Genomic DNA, 20,023 nt, shown 5'->3' on the forward strand with positions numbered 1-20,023 from the left:
TGTCAGGGGCGGTCCGTGACCGCCCCTGACACATAGTGCCGGGTGTCAGCTGTGATAATCAGCTGACACCAGGCCGCGATCAGCTGCGCTTCCCCCATGAGCGCAGCTGATTGCGCTAGACGTACTATTCCGTCCTTGGGACTTAGGTCCCAGGTCACATGGACGGAATAGTACGTCTAATGTAGAAAAGGAGATCTGCCCACAGGTGTTTAATGGGATTTTGATCTGGACTCATAGCTGTCCACTTCAGTACTCTTCAACGCTTTGTTTCCATCCATTTCTGGGTGAAGAATCTTGAAGAATATTTGGGGTCATTGTCCTGCTGGAGTACCCATGACCTAGGATGAAAGCCCATCTTTTTGACACTTGGTACTATATTGCAGCCCAAAACCCTTCAGTAATCTTCAGATTTCATGATTGCTTGCACACAGTCAAGGCATCCAGTGCAAGAAGCAGCAGAACATCCCCAAAACATTTTTGCAACAATTATAGTGGTACACTCAGGAACCACTTGGCTTGAGACAAGTAAGGCAACTGAACCAGAGCACAGTGTCAAGTTGCATACCTCCCAACTTTTGAAGAAAGGAAAGAGGGATAAAGGCTGTGGCAAATTTTAGGCCACACCCAATTTATGTCACACCCCTCAACCACACCCATTTCACAGCTAGTCACACCCATGTCAACGAAACAACCACACCCATTTAGCACTGCTGATCAAACTGACTGGTACTGAGGGCACAGTGGCTGGCATTATGGGCACACTGGCTGGTACTGTGGGCACACTGACTGGTACTGAGGAAAAGAAACTGAGAGACGGAGAAAGAAAGAAAGAAAGAAAGAGAGAAAGAAAGAACAGAGTGAGAAAGAAAGAAAGAAAAAGAAAGAAAGAACAGAGAGAGAGAAAGAAAGAACAGAGAAAGAAAGAACAAACAGAGAGAGAAAGAAAGTAAGATCAATGAGAGAGAAAGAAAGGAAGAACAGAGAGAAAGGGGAAAAAAGAGAACAGAGAGAGAGAAAGAAAGAATGAACAGAGAGAGTGAAAGAAAGAAAGAGCAGAGAGAGAAAGAAAGAAATAAAGAACAGAGCGAGAAAGAAAGAAAGAAAGAAAGAGGGAAAAGAAAGAACAGAAAGAGAGAGAAAGAAAGAACAGAGAGAAAGTAAAAATGAAAGAACAGAGAGAGAAAGAAAGAATAGAGATAGAGAGAAAGAAAAAAAGAAAGATTAGAGAGGGAAAGAAAGAACAGAGAGAGAAAGAAACAGAGAGAAAGAAAGAACAGAGAAAGAAAGAAACAGAGAGAAAGAAAGATTAGTATGTCTTTTAACTAACCCCCTGCTTTACCCCAGTTTTATTTATGACCTTGTTTACTTTGGCTTGATCATATGCATCTGGTCCACTCTTAATTGTCTGACCAAGATGAGCACAGACCACTCCTCTCTGCTTCACACCTGAATGCAATTGTAGCACATATATTGCATAGCACAAGTCTGCCAAGACTTTAGTCTGCAGTTTGTATCCTATAAGTTTGTATCTTGAAAGTGTGAGATGATATGAATTAATCCAGAATTGAACCAGAAGGGAACTAAAGGTAACTGGATACATAGTCACTGTAAACAATTTTTCTGTTTGTTTTCACTCTGACCCTTATAATCCTTGACTTTCTGCTAACCCACCTAATTCCTACACCAAGCAAGGAATTGTTCATCTCTTCTTCAATCCTCCCCATCCATCTCACCTCTTCCTCTGATCTGTTTCTCAACATACAATCCTCTGTCTCCAAACACAGACAGTCCCCTCATGCCCTCTCCTGCTCCCACCTGCTAACACTTTCTCTGCTCCTCCTCACTGCCCGCGATATCTATCCAAATCCTAGCCCTCCTCACCACATTCCCCCAGTCATTTCGACCTCCCATTCACGCTCAATCACAACATTCCGTAACCTCGCCAACCTTATACCCATTCGCCTGGCCCCAGCTTCCCCAGTCCCACTAACAGGAGCTCTGTGGAACGCTTGCTCTGTCTGCAACAAACATTCTGTTACGGGGCTGGCGGAACGCACCAAATAATAAAGATAAAGATGAAATAATATATAAGGTGCATTCGCAGCCCAGGGCCCACCGTGCAGAGGTGACCAACTGCTGCTGAACAATGCGGGAAAGGCATGTAGGAGGAAAGCCGAACACCAGTGGGTAACCACTGAGCCGGTGCTAGCAGGCACGAGCTCCGTTACTTCACGTAATACGTACCAGCCGGCGAACGACTGCAACCTGTTAGCGTCACAGGTCATGGGTCACTGCTAGCAACGTGTGCAGTGTCCGCCCTAACGGACGCCACTAACCAGCCTAACAAACGGTGCTGGAAAGGGCACATACAGCGCACAGCAGCGGACGCTGCGGTAGCAGGGGCTGAGGAGGCCTATACTGGCCGACGCTCAAGGCGCTAGCGGTAGATGTGGAGCAACACTGCGGCGCTATGCAGTGCTAGAGCTAATGTGCTTTCTAATTCCTAACCCTAACTCAAACATAATATCCAAGGAGAGGGGAATTATAATGCGTCAGTCACCAGGCTAATTCATCCATCATCATACATACACTAAATAGATTAGCCTCAGAGTCTATCATAGCTCAAGGCGGGGCGGCCATGTGAACCTTTTATAGCTGTGCCCTTCCGGGACCTTCCTGATCCTCGTGATGGACCAATCAGAACTGGAGAAGGACCTGAGCATGTGACTCCCGATCACCAATGGGAGATTGTCTCATGAGCATGCTCAGTGGACCGAAGGAAAGACTTGGACTCTGGAGCTGAGCAGGCTCCATTGCAGCCGGAGGGGAATGGGAGACCGCCGATGGCAAGGCTCGGGATTCCCGCTATGCAGCGCCCGGAACCCGACACCTTACATTACCCCCCCTAGGGCCCCCCTCCCCTCTGAGACTCGCTGCGCTCAAATGCCATGATAAGGAGCGGGTCGTGGATATTCTCCACTGGCTCCCAGGTCCGCGCCTCAGGACCATGACGCTTCCAGTCAACCAAATAAATTTTTTTGCCACGCACCACCCTGCATCCCACGATGGCATTGACCTCAAACTCATCCGAAGACAGGTCGGATGACTCGGAAAACCGGGACAAGTGGGCAGGCTTAAGGAGGGACACGTGGAAGGTGTCAGAAATGGCCAAGTGGGGAGGAAGAGCCAGGCTATAGACCACAGGGTTGACCTGCTCCAGGACCTTGAAGGGGCCAATGTATCGCGGCGCAAACTTGGTGGACTTGGTCTGCAGCCTGATATTTCGGGCAGAGAGCCACACCAAGTCACCAGGGGCAAATGTGGGAGAGGGACGCCAATGCGTGTCGGCGGAAGTCCTCATTCTCTCCTTAGAGGCCCGGATGGCATCCTGAGTGCGATCCCAAATGTCACGAGCCTCAACTGCCCAGTCTGCCACCCTGGAATCAGTGGAAGACACTGGCATCGGGACGTGGATGCGTAGATGCTGGCCGTAATTAAGGAGGAACGGGGTCTGACCGGTGGAATCAGCTACTGCGTTGTCCAGTGAAAATTCTGTCCATGGTAGTAAGGATGCCCAGTCATCCTGCCTGGCCGAGACAAAATGTTGCAGGTATGTGACCAGAGTTTGGTTAGCTCTCTCAACCAACCCGTTCGTTTTGGGGTGATAGGCGGAGGACAAATTTAGCTCAATGCAGACTGCAGAGCTCCCTCCAAAACCGAGACGCAAACTGGGGACCCCGGTCATTAACTATCTTGTCCGGCATACCGTGCAAATGAAATATGTGCTTTATGAACAGCGTGGCGAGACCACAGGCAGAAGGCAGCCGCGCGAGTGGCACCAGGTGCACCATTTTAGAAAAATGATCGGCGACCACCCAGATGACCGTGCTGCCACTAGATTTGGGCAGTTCGACTACAAAATCCATGCCAACCATTTCCCAGGGTCTGTCTGCCATCGGCAAGGGGTACAGTAACCCAGCCGGCCTCTGCCTAGAGGACCTGTTCCGAGCACAAGAGACGCATGCCTGAATGTATTCTTTTGTGTCCCGAGCCATGTGCGACCACCAATAAATCCTTGCCTGGAGTTCTATGGTCCGCCTAGTACCAAAGTGACCACTCACCCTGGACGCATGAGCCCACGCGAGAACCTCTGGCCGCAGGCGGGGAGGGACAAAGGTTTTGCCCTGTGGCACTGACTTGAGAGCGACCGGAGCCACAGTCCTCAGACTCTCAGAGGGAACGATTAGCCAAGGATCAGCTGCCTCCTCCTCCGCTGACACCACAGAGCGAGAGAGAGCATCAGCTCGGACGTTCTTCTCACCAGACAGATAGTGCAGGGTGAAGCGGAAGCAGGAGAAGAAAAGTGACCACCTGGCTTGGCGAGAGTTCAACCGCTGGGCCGTTTGTAAATACACCAGGTTTTTGTGGTCCGTGTATACCTGAAAGGGGAACCAGGCTCCCTCCAGGAGATGTCTCCACTCGGAAAAGGCCAACTTCATTGCCAGCAGCTCCCTGTCCCTGATGGAGTAGTTTCTCTCCGCCGGTGAGAAGGTCTTGAAGAAGCAGGGATGCTTCTGACCTTGAGCATCCTTCTGGAAAAGGACTGCCCCTGCACCGACGGACGAGGCATCTACCTCTAGGATAAAGGGTTTATCCACATCAGGACGATGGAGGATAGGAGCACCAGCAAAATGGATTTTAAGAGACGAGACGGCCGCGGAGACCTGTTCCAACCAAAGCTTTGGATTGGTTCCCTTTTTGGTGAGGGCAACCAAAGGAGCCACCAGTGTGGAGAAGTGGGGAATGAACTGGTGGCAGTAATTAACGAAGCCCAAAAAACACTGCACCTCTTTAAGAGAGTGGGTTCCTGACAGTCCATTACCGCCTGCAATTTGGCAGGATCCATAGCCAACCCCCGGGCCAAGATGATATAACCCAAGAACGGCAAAGACTCCTGCTCAAATTGACACTTCTCCAACTTGGCGAAGAGAGAATTTGCCGGCAAATGGTCGAAGACCTTGCAGACGTCTCTCCGGTGAGAGGCCCACTCTGGAGAGAAGATGAGAATGTCATCGAGATAGACCACCGAGGTGGAGAGCATATCGCGAAAGACATCATTCACGAAGTCCTGGAAGACAGCTGGTGCGTTACAGAGGCCGAAGGGCATGACCAGGTACTCAAAGTGGCCATCCCTGGTATTAAAGGCTGTCTTCCACTCGTCCCCTTCACGTATGCGGATCAAGTTGTAAGCCCCCCGTAGATCTAACTTAGTGAAGATCCGGGCCCCTCGCAACCTGTCAAACAACTCAGAGATCAGGGGAAGAGGGTACTTGTCTTTTACGGTTATGGCATTGAGACCTCTGTAATCAATTCAAGGGCGCAGCTCTCCACTCTTCTTCTGTATGAAGAAGAACCCTGCCCCTGCTGGTGACACCGACTTCCTAATAAACCCTCTTGCCAGGTTCTCCCGGATATATTGTGACATAGCCTCCGTCTCCGGGAGGGACAGATGATACACGCGGCCTCGAGGAGGCTCCGCGCCTGGCAAAAGGTCCATCGGACAGTCGTAGGGGCGATTGTTGTGAGTTCATTTTCCCCTCCGTCACTGAGGCCTGGTGAACTCCCTATTCTAGTGAAGGAAGGTAGTGAGCCTGATTATCAGGCACCTGGGACTAATGAAGACGATTGGCTGAGTGGAGTCACTGACTGGATTTAAGGCAGCCTACGCCCTTTCTGCCCTGCGGGTGATTTCTCTGTGGACTCTTGGACACCAGTCTGATTCCAGCTCTCCTAAAGCTAAGTTTTCTGTTTTGCCTTTTGCATTTAAGATTTGTTTTTGTTTTTCTTGCTTTTTGGATTCTGCCACTCCCTGCTGGAGTGTGCAGTGTTCCGTTAGCTCTGTCTTCTGAAAGTACCTGAGTGCTGATTTAGTTTTTGAAGCTTAGTTGCTTCAGGGCCATTTTTATATCAGCTTGTTGGCTTTTTTCTCTGATAGGGTTTTGGCAGATTGCAGACAGCAGCCTTCCTATCCGTTCCTATCTAGGTAGTTTTTGGGCCCCGTCTTTGCTCAGTCTGTCTTTCTGTCTGTGTAAGTGTTTTCATCTTGCTTCACCGTCATTATATGTGGGGGGCTGCCTATTGCTTTGGGGTCTGCTCTGGGGCAGTTAGATTTCCCCTTTCCTTCTTTAGGCCTATGTATCTCTCCGGCTGTGATCGAGGGGTCTAGGTCATCGTAGGAACCCCCCACGGCTACTGCTAGTTGTGTTGATAGGTTCAGGGGTCTGCAATCTGATAGTTGCCAACTTCTCTCGTTTTCTGGACTTAGCTAGCATTTCTGTTTTTGCCTCCTACGGTGACTCATTCATAACAGAATCACCCGCCCAACCGCAGATCCTTGGGTACTCAATAGCAGGAAAGAATTGTGTTAAAAAAAAAAAAAAAAGGGAGTGTGTATATTCTTTCCTCTATATCTCTGAGGCCGTAGGGGGAATTTTTTTTTTCTCTCAATGGAGATAAAGCAAGTGTCTGATCGTGTGGAGCAGCTCGCTGCTGAAGTGCGAGGAATTTCCGCCTATCTTGCTCGTTCACATGCTGTTGAACCAAAGATCCCCACACCTGATGTATTTTTTGGGGATCGATCTAAATTTTTGAGTTTCAAAAATAATTGTAAATTATTTTTTGCTTTGAAGCCTAACTCGTCAGGGAGCCCCGCGCAGCAGGTTAAAATTGTCATCTCTTTGCTGCGCGGCGATCCCCAGGATTGGGCGTTTTCTTTGAAACCAGATGACCCTATTCTGACTAATGTGAACGCATTTTTTCAAGCCTTGGGGTTGCTGTACGATGAACCTAATGCTATTGATCAGGCTGAAAAGACCCTGTTAGCATTGAACCAGGGTCGAGAATCTGCAGAGTTGTACTGTCAAAAGTTCCAAAAGTGGGCGGTCCTTACTACCTGGAATGATAGTGCCTTGGCTGCTCTCTTTCGGAAGGGTTTGTCAGAAGCCGTAAAAGATACTATGGTGGGATTTCCTGTTCCCTCTGGTCTGGACGATTCTATGTCTTTAGCCATTCAGGTTGATCGGCGTTTACGTGAACGCAGGATTACACGAGAGGTGTTGCCACCGATTGAACAGACGTCTGAACCTATGCAATGTGATAGAGTTTTGTCTAAGGCGCAACGTCAGGAATTCAGAAGGCGTAATAAGCTGTGTTTTTTCTGTGGAGATGCCTCACATATTATTTCTGTTTGTCCTAAACGTGAGAAACGCTTTGCACACACGTTTTCTGTTGGTGGGGTTCAGCCTAAGTTTCTTTTGGCGATTACTCTGATCTGTTCCCTGTCCGCATTTTCCGCCAAGGCTTATGTGGATTCGGGAGCAGCGCTAAACCTAATGGACTTGGATTTTGCTAAACTGCTAAACGTTGTGGATTTCCGTTGACACCTCTGCAGACGCCTATCCCTTTGAGGGGGATTGATGCTACCCCTCTGGCTAAAAATAAACCTCAGTTTTGGACCCAGTTGGTCATGCGGGTCGCCCCAGACCACCAAGAAAATTGCAGATTTTTGGTGTTGCATGGTCTGCATGATGCCGTTGTTCTAGGGTTTCCCTGGTTGCAGATTCATAATCCAGTTTTGGATTGGAAGTCTGTGTCTGTGGTGAGTTGGGGTTGCCGGTGTACCTTTAGTGAGGCTCCGGTTTTTTCCACCTCTCCTCAGTCGCATGAGGTTCCTGACTATTTGGAGGACTGCTATGATGTATTTAGTGAGAATGAGTCTGCGTCCTTGCCTCCTCATAGGAGTTATGACTGTGCAATTGAACTAAACCCGGGGTGTAAATTTCCTAAGGGTCGGCTCTTCAATTTATCTGTACCCGAGCACGAGGCTATGCGGTCCTATATTAAGGAGGCGTTGGAGAAGGGTCATATTAGACCATCCTCTTCACCCTTAGTTGCCGGTTTTTTTTTTGTGGCCAAGAAGGATGGTTCTTTAAGGCCTTGTATTGATTATCGTGCCTTCAATAAAATTACTATTAAATATCAGTATCCGTTACCCCTGATTTCGGATCTATTCTCTAGAGTCAGAGGTGCTTGCTGGTTTACCAAGCTTGACCTCAGGGGGGCGTATAATCTTATCCGCATTAAGCAGGGGGATGAATGGAAGACGGCGTTTAATACTCCGGAGGGACATTTTGAGTACCTGGTGATGCCTTTTGGGCTCACTAATGCCCCTTCTGTCTTCCAGTGCTTCATGAACGATATTTTCCGAGACTTTGTCGATAAATTTTTGATTATCTATCTGGACGATATTTTGATCTTCTCCAAGGATTGGGATGCTCATGTGGAACATATTCAGACTGTGTTCCGGATCTTGAGAGAGAATTCTCTGTATGTCAAAGGATCAAAATGCCTTTTTGGAGTACAGAGGATTTCTTTTTTGGGATTTATTTTGTCTCCGTCAACTATTGAAATGGACCCGGCCAAGGTACAGGCCATTTATGATTGGGTTCAGCCCACTTCTTTGAAGGCCCTCCAGAAGTTTTTGGGTTTTGCTAATTTTTATCGGAAATTTATAGCAAAATTTTCTAGTATTGCCAAACCATTGACTGACCTGACCAGGAAGGGTGCGGATGTGTTGAATTGGTCTCCGGAGGCGGTTGCTTCCTTTCAGGAGCTGAAGCGTAGATTTACTTCCGCCTCGGTTCTGCGGCAACCTGATGTCTCACTCCTGTTTCAGGTGGAGGTGGATGCTTCTGAGATTGGTGCAGGAGCGGTGTTGTCCCAAAGGGATCCGGTAACATCTAAAATGAATCCCTGTGCTTTCTTTTCCCGAAAGTTCTCTTCATCTGAACGTAACTATGATGTGGGGAATCGGGAACTGTTGGCCATGAAATGGGCATTTGAGGAGTGGAGACATTGGTTGGAGGGAGCCAAACATCAAGTTGTGGTCCTCACTGACCACAAAAATTTGATTTACCTAGAGTCGGCTAAACGCTTGAACCCTAGACAGGCTAGATGGGCCTTGTTTTTTACACGTTTTGATTTTGTGGTCTCTTTCCTTCCTGGAACTAAGAATGTCAAGGCAGACGCCCTCTCTAGGAGTTTCTTTGCTGATTCTCCTGTGGTGACCAAGCCCGCTACCATCTTAGGCGAAGGGGTAGTTCTTTCTGCCATCTCGCCCGATTTGAGACTTGCTCTGCAAGAGTTCCAGGAGGACAAACCTGAGCGTTGCTCCAGTGGAAAGTTGTATGTTCCTGACCAGTGGAAGAAGAGAGTGATGTCTGAAGTTCATTGCTCTGCATTGGCTGGTCATCCAGGTATTTTTGGTACTAGAGATCTGGTGAGTCGCTCTTTTTGGTGGCCCACCTTGTCTCATGATGTCAGGAATTTTGTGTAGTCCTGTGGGACTTGCTCCCGGTCTAAATCTTGTTCTCGCTCTAGTGGGTTGTTGATGCCTTTGCCGGTCCCCAGGAGGCCATGGACCCATATTTCAATGGATTTCATCTCTGATATGCCTGTCTCTCAAAGAATGACTGTTATTTGGGTGATTTGTGATAGGTTCTCTAAGATGGTTCATCTTGTACCACTCCCTAAGTTGCAATCTTCCTCTGAGTTGGTGCCCCTGTTTTTGCAACAGGTGGTTCGCTTGCACGGGATTCCTGAGAACATTGTATCTGACAGAGGAGTTCAATTTGTGTCTAAATTTTGGAGGACGTTCTGTTCCAAGTTGGGAATTCAGTTGTCCTTCTCCTCTGCTTTTCACCCTCAGACCAATGGGCAGACAGAGAGAACAAACCAGACCTTGGAGTCGTATTTGAGATGTTTTATTTCCGCTGATCAGGATGATTGGGTTTCATTTTTGCCCTTGGCCGAATTTGTTTTAAATAATAGAGCTAGTTCTGCCACTTTGATGTCACCTTTTTTTTGTAACTTTGGGCTTCATCCTCGATTTTTTTCAGGGCAGGTGGAGCCCTCTGCCTGCCCAGGTGTTGACACTGTGGTGGAGAGAATGCACCAGATCTGGGACCAAGTGGTGGATAAGTTATCTCTATCCCAGGAAAAGTCCCAGCGGTTTTCCAATCGACATAGGACCATTGGTCCCCAGTTTAAGATTGGTGATATGGTGTGGTTATCATCAAAAAATATTGCTATGAAGGTGGCTTCTCCTAAGTTTAAGCCTAGATTTATTGGACCTTACAAGATTTTGGAGATTATTAATCCGGTCTCTTTTCGTTTGGCTCTTCCTGTCACATTTAAGATCCATAATGTGTTCCATAAGTCCTTGTTGAAGAGGTTTGTTGAGCCAGTTGTGCCTGAGGTGGCACCTGCGGACCCTGTATTGGTTGAAGGTAACTTGGAATATGAGGTAGAGAAAATTCTGGATTCCCGTCTGGCTAGACGGAGACTCCAGTATTTGGTTAAGTGGAAGGGTTATGGTCAGGAGGATAATTCCTGGGTCTCTGCCTCTGATATTCATGCCAAAAGTTTGGTGCGTGCCTTTCATCGGGCTCACCCTGATCGCCCTGGTAGCGTTGTTGTGGGTTCGGTGACCCCTCCTCAAGGGGGGGGTACTGTTGTGAGTTCATTTTCCCCTCCGTCACTGAGGCCTGGTGAACTCCCTATTCTAGTGAAGGAAGGTAGTGAGCCTGATTATCAGGCACCTGGGATTAATGAAGACGATTGGCTGAGTGGAGTGACTGACTGGATTTAAGGCAGCCTACGCCCTTTCTGCCCTGCGGGTGATTTCTCTGTGGACTCTTGGACACCAGTCTGATTCCTGCTCTCCTAAAGCTAAGTTTTCTGTTTTGCCTTTTGCATTTAAGATTTGTTTTTGTTTTTCTTGCTTTTTGGATTCTGCCACTCCCTGCTGGAGTGTGCAGTGTTCTGTTAGCTCTGTCTTCTGAAAGTTCCTGAGTGCTGATTTAGTTTTTGAAGCTTAGTTGCTTCAGGGCCATTTTTATATCAGCTTGTTGGCTTTTTTCTCTGACAGGGTTTTGGCAGATTGCAGACAGCAGCCTTCCTATCCATTCCTATCTAGGTAGTTTTTGGGCCCCGTCTTTGCTCAGTCTGTCTTTCTGTCTGTGTAAGTGTTTTCATCTTGCTTCACCGTCATTATATGTGGGGGGCTGCCTATTGCTTTGGGGTCTGCTCTGGGGCAGTTAGATTTCCCCTTTCCTTCTTTAGGCCTATGTATCTCTCCGGCTGTGATCGAGGGGTCTAGGTCATCGTAGGAACCCCCCACGGCTACTGCTAGTTGTGTTGATAGGTTCAGGGGTCTGCAATCTGATAGTTGCCAACTTCTCTGGTTTTCTGGACTTAGCTAGCATTTCTGTTTTTGCCTCCTACGGTGACTCAATCATAACAGGCGATGGGGCGGAAGCGTCTCTGCAGATTTCTTAGAAAAGATGTCCGCGTACTGCCGGTAGTGTCTTGGGAGTGTGGAGAGATCAGCGGGCACCTTGGCGGAGGCTTTCTGAACGCTGTCCCTCATTCATCTACCCTCACAGCACTTGCTCCAACCCAGTATTCTCCCCGAGGACCATTCTATATGAGGAGAATGGCAATGGAGCCAGGGAACTCCTAGGAGAACCTGGTTGTTGCCATCGGGCATTATGAGCAGGGACAATGTCTCGTGGTGAGATGGCGAGATTGAGAGCCCAAGGGGTGCTGTCTGGTGTGTAATCTGGGACGGTAAGGTCGAACCATTGACCACCATGATGGTCACGGGGTGAGGAAGTGGCACCAAGGGAATTGCGTGCTGTTGGGCAAAGGCCGAGGACAAAAAGTTTCCCTCTGTCCCGGAGTCCACGCAGACCTCTACCTCCCAGGTGAAAGCACCACTCTCTAACTTCACTCGGAAGAACAGCTTGGAGGAGAAAGTTCCATAATCAAGTAGACCTCCTGTGACTACCACTTGACGCGATCATTTTCCTGACTCCTGAGGGCACCTGTTGGCCAGGTAACCAGACTGTCGACACTGGTGACAGCGTGCAGAGGTTCACACCGGGCGCGACTTGGGACCGGTGTGAGACACCTCCATGGGCTCCGGAGGCATGACTCCCAGAGCGGGGGGTTCAAGAGGTTTAGGGAAGGCGGGAGCCAACCTAACCCTCGGTCTGGACTGAGAGCATTCCAACCCGCCCTCTGTAAAATGGAGATCTATGTGGGTGGAAACGGTAATCAGCTCCTCCAGACTAACGGGAATCTCCCTGGTAGCTAGAGCATCTTTGACATGCTGTGCCAAACCTCTCCAGAACACAGGGACGAGTGCCTTATCAGGCCATTCCAGCTCGGAAGCCAGGGTCCGGAAGCGGACGGCATAATGGCTGACCGAGAGGGGTCCCTGTGTTAATGCTAACAATTGGAGAGAGGTGTCGTGTGTGACCCCTGGCCCCAAGAAGACCTGCTTTAGGGATGACAGAAACTGAGCAGCACTCAGAACCACGGGGTCACCACGCTCCCATAGTGCAGTGGCCCATTCCAGAGCCCTGCCCGACAGCAGGGAGATGATGAACCCCACCTTCGCTCGCTCTGAAGGGAATCGCGTGGCCAGTAACTCAAGCTGGATAGAGCACTGGCTCACGAAACCCCTACAGGCAGCGCTGGCGCCCAAGAACTTGTCGGGCAAAAGGAGATGAGACAATGTCGGGGCAGGAATGGGTGTAGCGGCGCGAGCAACCGCATCTGCTGCCGCCTGGACGGCGACTGCAGTGATGTCCGCAGCTGAAGTTGAGCACTCGAGAGCGGACAACCTGTCCTCCAGCTGCTGGACAAATCACTGCAGGCGCTACCCGTCCACCATTGTTAGCCAGGCCCTGGCGCTATGATAAGGTTTTGGGACTGGTGGAACGCACCAAATAATAAAGATGAAATAATATATAAGGTGCGTTCGTGCAGAGGTGACCAACTGCTGCTGAACAATGCGGGAAAGGCGTGTACGTGTAGGAGGAAAGCCGGACACCAGTGGGTAACCACTGAGCCGGTGCTAGCAGGCACGTGCTCCGTTACTTCACATAACACGTACCAGCCGGCAAACAACCTGTTAGCGTCAAAGGTCACGGTGGTGTAAACCACTGCTAGCAACGTATGCAGTGTCCGCCCTGATGGACGCCACTAATCAGCCTAACAAATGGTGCTGGAAAGCGCACACACGGCGCACGGCGCTTCAGTAGCAGACACTGCGGTAGCAGTGGCCAAGGAGGCCTATACTGGCCGACGCTCAAGGTGCTAGCGGTAGATGTGGAGCAACACTGCGGCGCTATGAGGTGCTAGAGCTAATGTGCTGAATCTAATTCCTAACCCTAGTTCATACGTAATATCTATGGATGGGCAAATTATAATGCGTCAGTCATCAGGCTCAGTCATCCATCATCATACATACACTAAATATATTAGCCTCAGAGTCTATCATAGCGCATGGCAGGGCGGCCATGCGAACCTTTTATAGCTGTGTCCTTCCGGGACCTTCCTGATCCTCGTGATGGACCAATCAGAACTGGAGAAGGACCTGAGCATGTGACTCCCGATCTCCAATGGGAGATCGTCTCATGAGCATGCTCAGTGGACCGAAGGAAAGACTTGGACTCTGGAGTCTTTTGCTGCTGGCCAGGCTGCATTGCCATAACTGGACCAGAGGTGGCAGCAGCAACCAAACCCACAATGCTGGTGTGGACAGAATGCCGGGATCGTGGAGTCTGCTAAGCAAGCTCCTCTGCGGCCAGAGGGGAATAGGAGACCGCCAATGGCAAGGCTCGGGATTCCCGCTGTGCAGTGCCCGGACCCCAACACCTAACACTTTTCTTCATCCATGATATTTTTATTACTAACAAACTTTCCTTCCTCGCCATCACTGAACACAGCCTCTGACACAGCCTCTCCTGCTGCACTCTCATATGATGGAATCTACTTTTCCCACATCCCCCGCCCCAGCAGCAAGCACGGTGGAGAAGTTGGTTTTCTGCTGTCAGATAACTGCTCCTTGTTAGGCATTGGGTTCCTGTCGCTGTACAGCAGGAATCCTGAGCATTGCCTTCGGCAGTTTCCCATTCCTCTCTGGCCACAGAGGAGGCTGCTCAGCAGACTCGTCGATCCCAGTGCTCTGCTCAGACTAGCACTATAGGTTTGGTTGCTGCTGCCACCTCTGTTTCAGCTATAGCAACGCATGCTGGTCAGCAGCAAGCTACTCCAGGGACTAAGTCCTCCTTTTGGTCTACTGAGCATGCCCTTGGCACGATCTCTCATTGGAGATCGGAGGTCACATGCTCAGGTCCTTTTCCAGCTCAGATTGGACCATCAGAAAGGTCCCGGAAGGACGCTGCTATGAAAGGTTTGCATGGCCGCTCGGCCATGTGCTAGTATGGACAGTAATTGGTAGTGATGTGTTGTCATGATCTATGCTGGATCATGACAGATAAAAGAACATGTAACCTTTTTTTTTTCCTTAAACTTTGTGCTTAAGTTTGGCTTTCCCCCGTGGCCATTAGGATTATTACACAGTGGTGTCTTTTGTTCTAGCTTGCCCCCGGTTGTGGTGAGCGTCATTGCACTCTGGTATCTTTAGTTTAGTGCATGTGATTATAAAGCAGGTGTGATTGCTAGCTCTTACCTATAAAAGAGTGTCAGGTGTTGCAATCACTGTTGGTGATAGTGTTCATTTCAACCATCCTTGGTGGAGGAAGGCTCTAGAGAGAGGTCCTGGCAGCTCAGTCAGAGCCCTGTTGTGGAAGGAGTCAGAGGGGATTTCCTTGCAGCTCTGACAGAGCTTGGTGGCAGCTATTCAGGAGGAAAGCTGCATTTTGGTGGTGGACTCTGTTGCTGGGAGCAAGAGCAACAGAGCAAAGCTAAGTGGTGTTTCTGTATTTTTCCCTGGTGTGTATTAGTACAGTGGTGGGGCCAGTGCCTGCATCACCCAGCTCCCTAGCAAGGGATAGGTGTAGGGTGTGCTAGGGTGACAGGTATCCTGATCGGCGCCCGGTGCGGAACCAGCCTAGGGAACGTTAGGAGTGTGAGGGACACTGACTCAGGGGAGTGCAGGAGGTCTCCACGTCCCTGTCCCCTATCGCAGGGCCCACCATTGTAACTATTTCCCCTTTCCCCGTGTCTTGCTGCTTTAGTTACCGGCCTGCGGGCCGTGTCACACAGGACGGGTCCACGTGACACGTGTGTGATGATGGATGCATTTGAACCGCTGAATGACTCATTATGAAACCCCTTCCCTTTGGTACGCATATTGGTAGGATTTAGAGTCCTGAGTCAGCGCCGAGCGGTGGCACGGCTTAGCGCCGCAGTGCTTCCAGCTTCTCTCACACGTTATGCCAGAGAGTGTGAACTACACGAGACACCTCTGTACCGCATACGCCGCAGTGTCCATCTCAATGGTGCCGTGCGCAGTTAATGCACTTTCCAGCGCTAAGCTTAGGCTGGCTAGTGACATCCGCCAGGGCGGCGCTGTACGCACGTAGTGCGGTAACACAACTGTCGGCTGCACCCTGTGACTGCTAATAAGGCACAGCTTTTCTCTAGGGTTAATCCCTGTCGCCGCAATAGCAGTTCCCTAAGCCGTAGTCTGTAATGTAACAGGCTTTGGTGTCTCTTTCTGCGGCTCTGTGTTGTAACAGAGTTTGATCCTGTGCACACCGGGTCAGCGGTTACTCCACCGGTGTTCAGTTAGTGTCCACCATTACCGAGTAGCAGTTTACCATCTCTGCACAGTGGACTCCCGGTTGCAATCACACTTTGTTATATTTTATATTTAGTGCGATCCGCAACCCTAACACTCCTTTACCCCAATCCCACTGCCACCCTCTGCTACCCTCCCTTCCTTTGAGGTGCACTCTGTGCGCATCTACTCCCCTTCCAACCTCCAACTAGCTGTCATTTACTGCCCCCCAGGGCCAGTCACCACCTTTTTTGACCACTTCACCACCTGGCTACTTCATTTCCTTTCCACTGACATCCCCACTATCATCTTGGGCGACTTCAACATCCCCGTTGACACTTCCCTCTCAGCTGCCACTAAACTTCTATCCCTCACTTCCTCCTTCGGCCTCACTCAGTGGTCTTCTGCAGCCACTCACAAAGATGGCCACACACTAGACTTCATTTTCACCCGCCTCTGCTCCCTATCTAACCTCTCTAACTCCCCTCTTCCTCTTTCTGACCACAACTTACTTACATTATCTTCCCTCTCCTCTCCAGGTCCACAATCCCCACCCCACAAACTTGCACACCCTCGCAGAAATCTTAAACACCTCAATCTACACTAACTGTCTGAATCCCTTATTCCTCTTAAAGACATAAGTTCCCTACTTAATGCGGATGCCGCTGCTGCTCTATATAACAACACAATAGCCATAGCTTTGGAATCAGTTGCCACTCTCACACATACCAAAGCTCTCAAAATCAACAGACAGCCCTGGCAAACCAGCCTGACCAAAGAACTGAGGCAAGCTTCCAGGGCTGCTGAGCGGAGATGGAAAAGATCCCACTCCAATGAGGACTTCATCGCATTCAAACAGTCCCTCACTACTTTCAAGGCCACACTCGCTGCAGCAAAGCAAACCTACTTCTCATCTCTCATATCCTCTCTGTCTCACAACCCTAAACAGTTATTCAACACCTTCAATTCTGTCCTCCTTCCCCCAGCACCTCCACCCTCCCCACTCATCTCAGCTGAAGACTTTGCCTCATTTTTCAAGAAGATTGATAACATCAGACACAGTTTTGGTCGACAACCCCCCAGAGCCCTTCCTCCTAACTGCCCTGCCCTCCTCCTCCAAAACCAACTTCTCCACCATTTCAGAAGATCAACTCTCCACTCTACTCTCAAGATCACATCTCACTACCTGTGAACTTGACCCGATCCCATCCCACTTCATCCCAAACCTCACCACAGTCTTCATCCCAACTCTAATCCATCTCTTCAACCTATCACTAACAAATGGTGTTTTCCCCTCAAGCTTTAAACATGCCTCAATCACACCTATCCTCAAAAAGCCCTCTCTTGACCCATCCTCTGTATCTAGCTATCGCCCTATATCACTTCTCCCCTATGCCTCAAAACTACTGGAACAACGCGTCCATCGTGAACTGTCCTCCCACCTCTCTTCTTACTCCCTCCTTGACCGCTTACAATCTGGCTTCCGGCCACACCACTCCACTGAAACTGCCCTAACTAAGGTCAGCAATGACCTATTAACCGCCAAAGCCAAACAACACTACTCTGTCCTCCACCTCCTGGACCTGTCCTCTGCCTTTGACACAGTGTACCATTCCCTATTACTACAGACCCTCTCATCTCTTGGTATCACAGACTTGGCCCTATCGTGGATCGCGTCATACCTAACAGACTGGACATTCACCGCGCCCCCTATCCATCGGAGTCCCGCAAGGTTCAGTCCTAGGGCCCCTGCTCTTCTCCATTTACGCCTTCGGCCTCGGACAGCTCATTGAATCTCACGGCTTTCAGTATCACCTCTATGCTGATGACACACAGATCTACATCTCTGGACCAGATATCACCTTCCTACTAAACAGAATCCATCAATGTCTGTCTACTATTTCATCCTTCTTCTCCGCTATATTTCTAAAACATAATGTGGACAAAACAGAATTCATCATCTTTTCCCCATCTCAGGCGACCCGCCCAACTGACCTATCCATTAAAGTAAACGGCTGCCCTCTCTCTCCAGACCCACAAGCTCACTGGCTCGGGGTTATCCTTGACACTGATCTCTTGTTCAAACCACATATCCAAGCCCTTTCCACTTCCTGCCGACTTCAACTCAAAAACATTTCAAGGACAAATACATTCCTCAACCAAGAATCTGCAAAAAACCCTAGTCCATGCATTCATCATCTCCCGCTTTGACTACTGCAACCTCCTGCTCTGTGGCCTCCCTTCTAACACTCTCGCACCCCTCCAATCTATTCTAAACTCTGCTGCCTGTCTAATCCACCTGTCCCTCCGCTATTCCCCAGCCTCTCCCCTCTGTCAAATCCTTGCACTGGCTCCCCATTACTCAAAGACTCCAGTTCAAAACCCTAACCATGACATACAAAGCCATCCACAACCTGAGTCCTCCATACATCTTTGACCTCGTCTCCTGGTACTTACCTGCACCCATCCTCCGATCCTCACAAGATCTCCTTCTCTACTCCCCTCTTATTTCCTCTTCCCACAATCGCATACAAGATTTCTCCCGCGCATCCCCCCTACTCTGGAACTCTCTACCACAGCATATCAGACTCTCCCCTACCATGGAAACCTTTAAAAAGAACCTGAAGACCTATCTCTTCCGATAAGCCTACAACCTGCAGTAACCACCGATCCACCAAACCGCTGCTTGACCAGCTCTACCCTCGCCTACTGTATCCTCATCCATCCCTTCTAGATTGTGAGCCCTCGCGGACAGGGTCCTCTCTCATCCTGTACCAGACGTGACTTGAATTGTTTAGGATTACTGTACTTGTATTTATTATGTATACCGCTCCTCACATGTAAAGCACCATGGAATAAATGGCGCTATAATAATAAACAATAATAATAATAATAATTAGAGAGGGAAAGATAGAACAGAGAGAGAAAAAGAAACAGAGAGAGAAAGAAAGATTCTATAAAGATACTATAACAGCCCGGCTCCCATTGTAGTGCCCACCTGAGCCTCCCGATGCAGGACCTATCATGATCCGCTCACATGGCCGGCATCCCAGATTCCAAGGCGATACTGCTGTCCGCGCTGTCGGAGGAGGACACGGAGATGGATCTAAAGCATTCCCTGAAGTGCCTTCATAGTTCCATCACAATCTCCTCCTGAAATTACCTCATTTCCAGTCATCTTCCAGCACATCACTTCCGGTGGAATGTCACATGCAACTTCGAGCTCCCAGTGGCAATGCTCCCAGTCCCCAGGGTTTCCGCCGTGTACTGTGCTGTCACTGTCCAACCACGATCGTGGGAAAATAAACCTCCTGGCTGGGACAGTGGGATAGGGACTCGAAATCGGGACTGTACCGCTGTATCCTGGACACTTGGGAGGTATGGCTACAGTGAGGCCCCCCGGGAGCCCCGAGGCACTGGCTGCTGGTGATGCCCAGGAGAGGGCATTGCAGGAGAGCCCAGGCCATAGGTGATAGCAGCTGTCCCCACCCACTCCCTGCCGCACAGCAATGAAAAAGAGAAGCCTGCGACCATGGCAGGAGGCAGTCCAGGATGGTGTGTGTTACAAGCTGAGGCGCTGACACTGCCCGCAGGCTGCTCTCTGCCCTCTCTGCTGGATGACAGCAGGTCGGCTGTCTGCAGAATCCTAGCATGAGCAGGACATGGGGGAGAGAGCTTGGCCCCTGCAGCCTGAGAGGAGAGCAGGGCACCCAGTAGGCATCCCTGCTCCTCCAGGACCAGGCATCCTGTGCCTGTAATCCTGCAGGTGTCTGCCGCTGCCCCCTCTAGTGTGGTCGCCATGCTGCCCAGGGTCGGGGTGTTTGGCACCAGCCTGACATCCAGGGTGATCATCACTCTGCTAAAATGCAAGAGGTTTTCTGTTAAGGCTTTATGGGACAGGATGCAGGAGGAGGCCGAGGAGCTAGCTAAGGAGATGAGTGTGCCCTTCTACACCAGCCGCATGGACGACATGTTACTGCACCAGGACGTGGACCTGGTGCTCATCAACCTGCCCCCTCCTGCAGGTTGCAGTCAAAACCCTAGGTGAGTGGCCGTATATTATCTCTCAGTCATGAGGCATACGCATACCACAGCCAAGTGAGACACTGATTGTTTACAGCCACAGTGCTGCGCCTAAGCCTGCCTGCCTGCGTCTCTGGCTGTAAACAATCCCTCCCCCGCTGGACAGGTGAGAGCTCCACAGTGCCCGACTCTCACTCCTAACAGATGATCCCATCATACCTGTCTCACTCACACATGCCCTCTCCATGTGCCATCAGTTCTGTCATATTCTCCTCCTGAAGGTATTACCTCCTGACGTGCTGTAAGCTGACCGCCGTAAATGAGGTCAGCCTGACCTCATTTACG

The 20,023-nt window shown here is 49.9% G+C and overlaps 1 protein-coding gene across 3 annotated transcripts in view; it reads right to left on the bottom strand.

The window, feature by feature from the left end:
- Positions 1 to 20,003, bottom strand: part of LOC141049624 (uncharacterized) — a 61,006-nt gene extending 41,003 nt beyond the window's left edge. For all 3 annotated transcript variants that reach the window (XR_012220398.1, XM_073546234.1, XM_073546225.1), the window contains exon 1: positions 19,898 to 20,003. Coding sequence is in view for 2 of the 3 variants with exons in the window: in XM_073546234.1 (XP_073402335.1) it covers positions 19,898 to 19,925 (28 nt within the window). In the remaining variant the exon portion in view is untranslated. The remainder of the gene's footprint in view (positions 1 to 19,897) is intronic.
- Positions 20,004 to 20,023: the final 20 nt, after the last annotated feature.

The sequence above is a fragment of the Dendrobates tinctorius genome, unplaced genomic scaffold (genome assembly GCF_039654945.1).
Source record: "Dendrobates tinctorius isolate UK_male_01 unplaced genomic scaffold, ASM3965494v1 ptg000011l, whole genome shotgun sequence".
In the NCBI taxonomy this organism is placed as follows: Eukaryota; Metazoa; Chordata; class Amphibia; order Anura; family Dendrobatidae; genus Dendrobates; species Dendrobates tinctorius.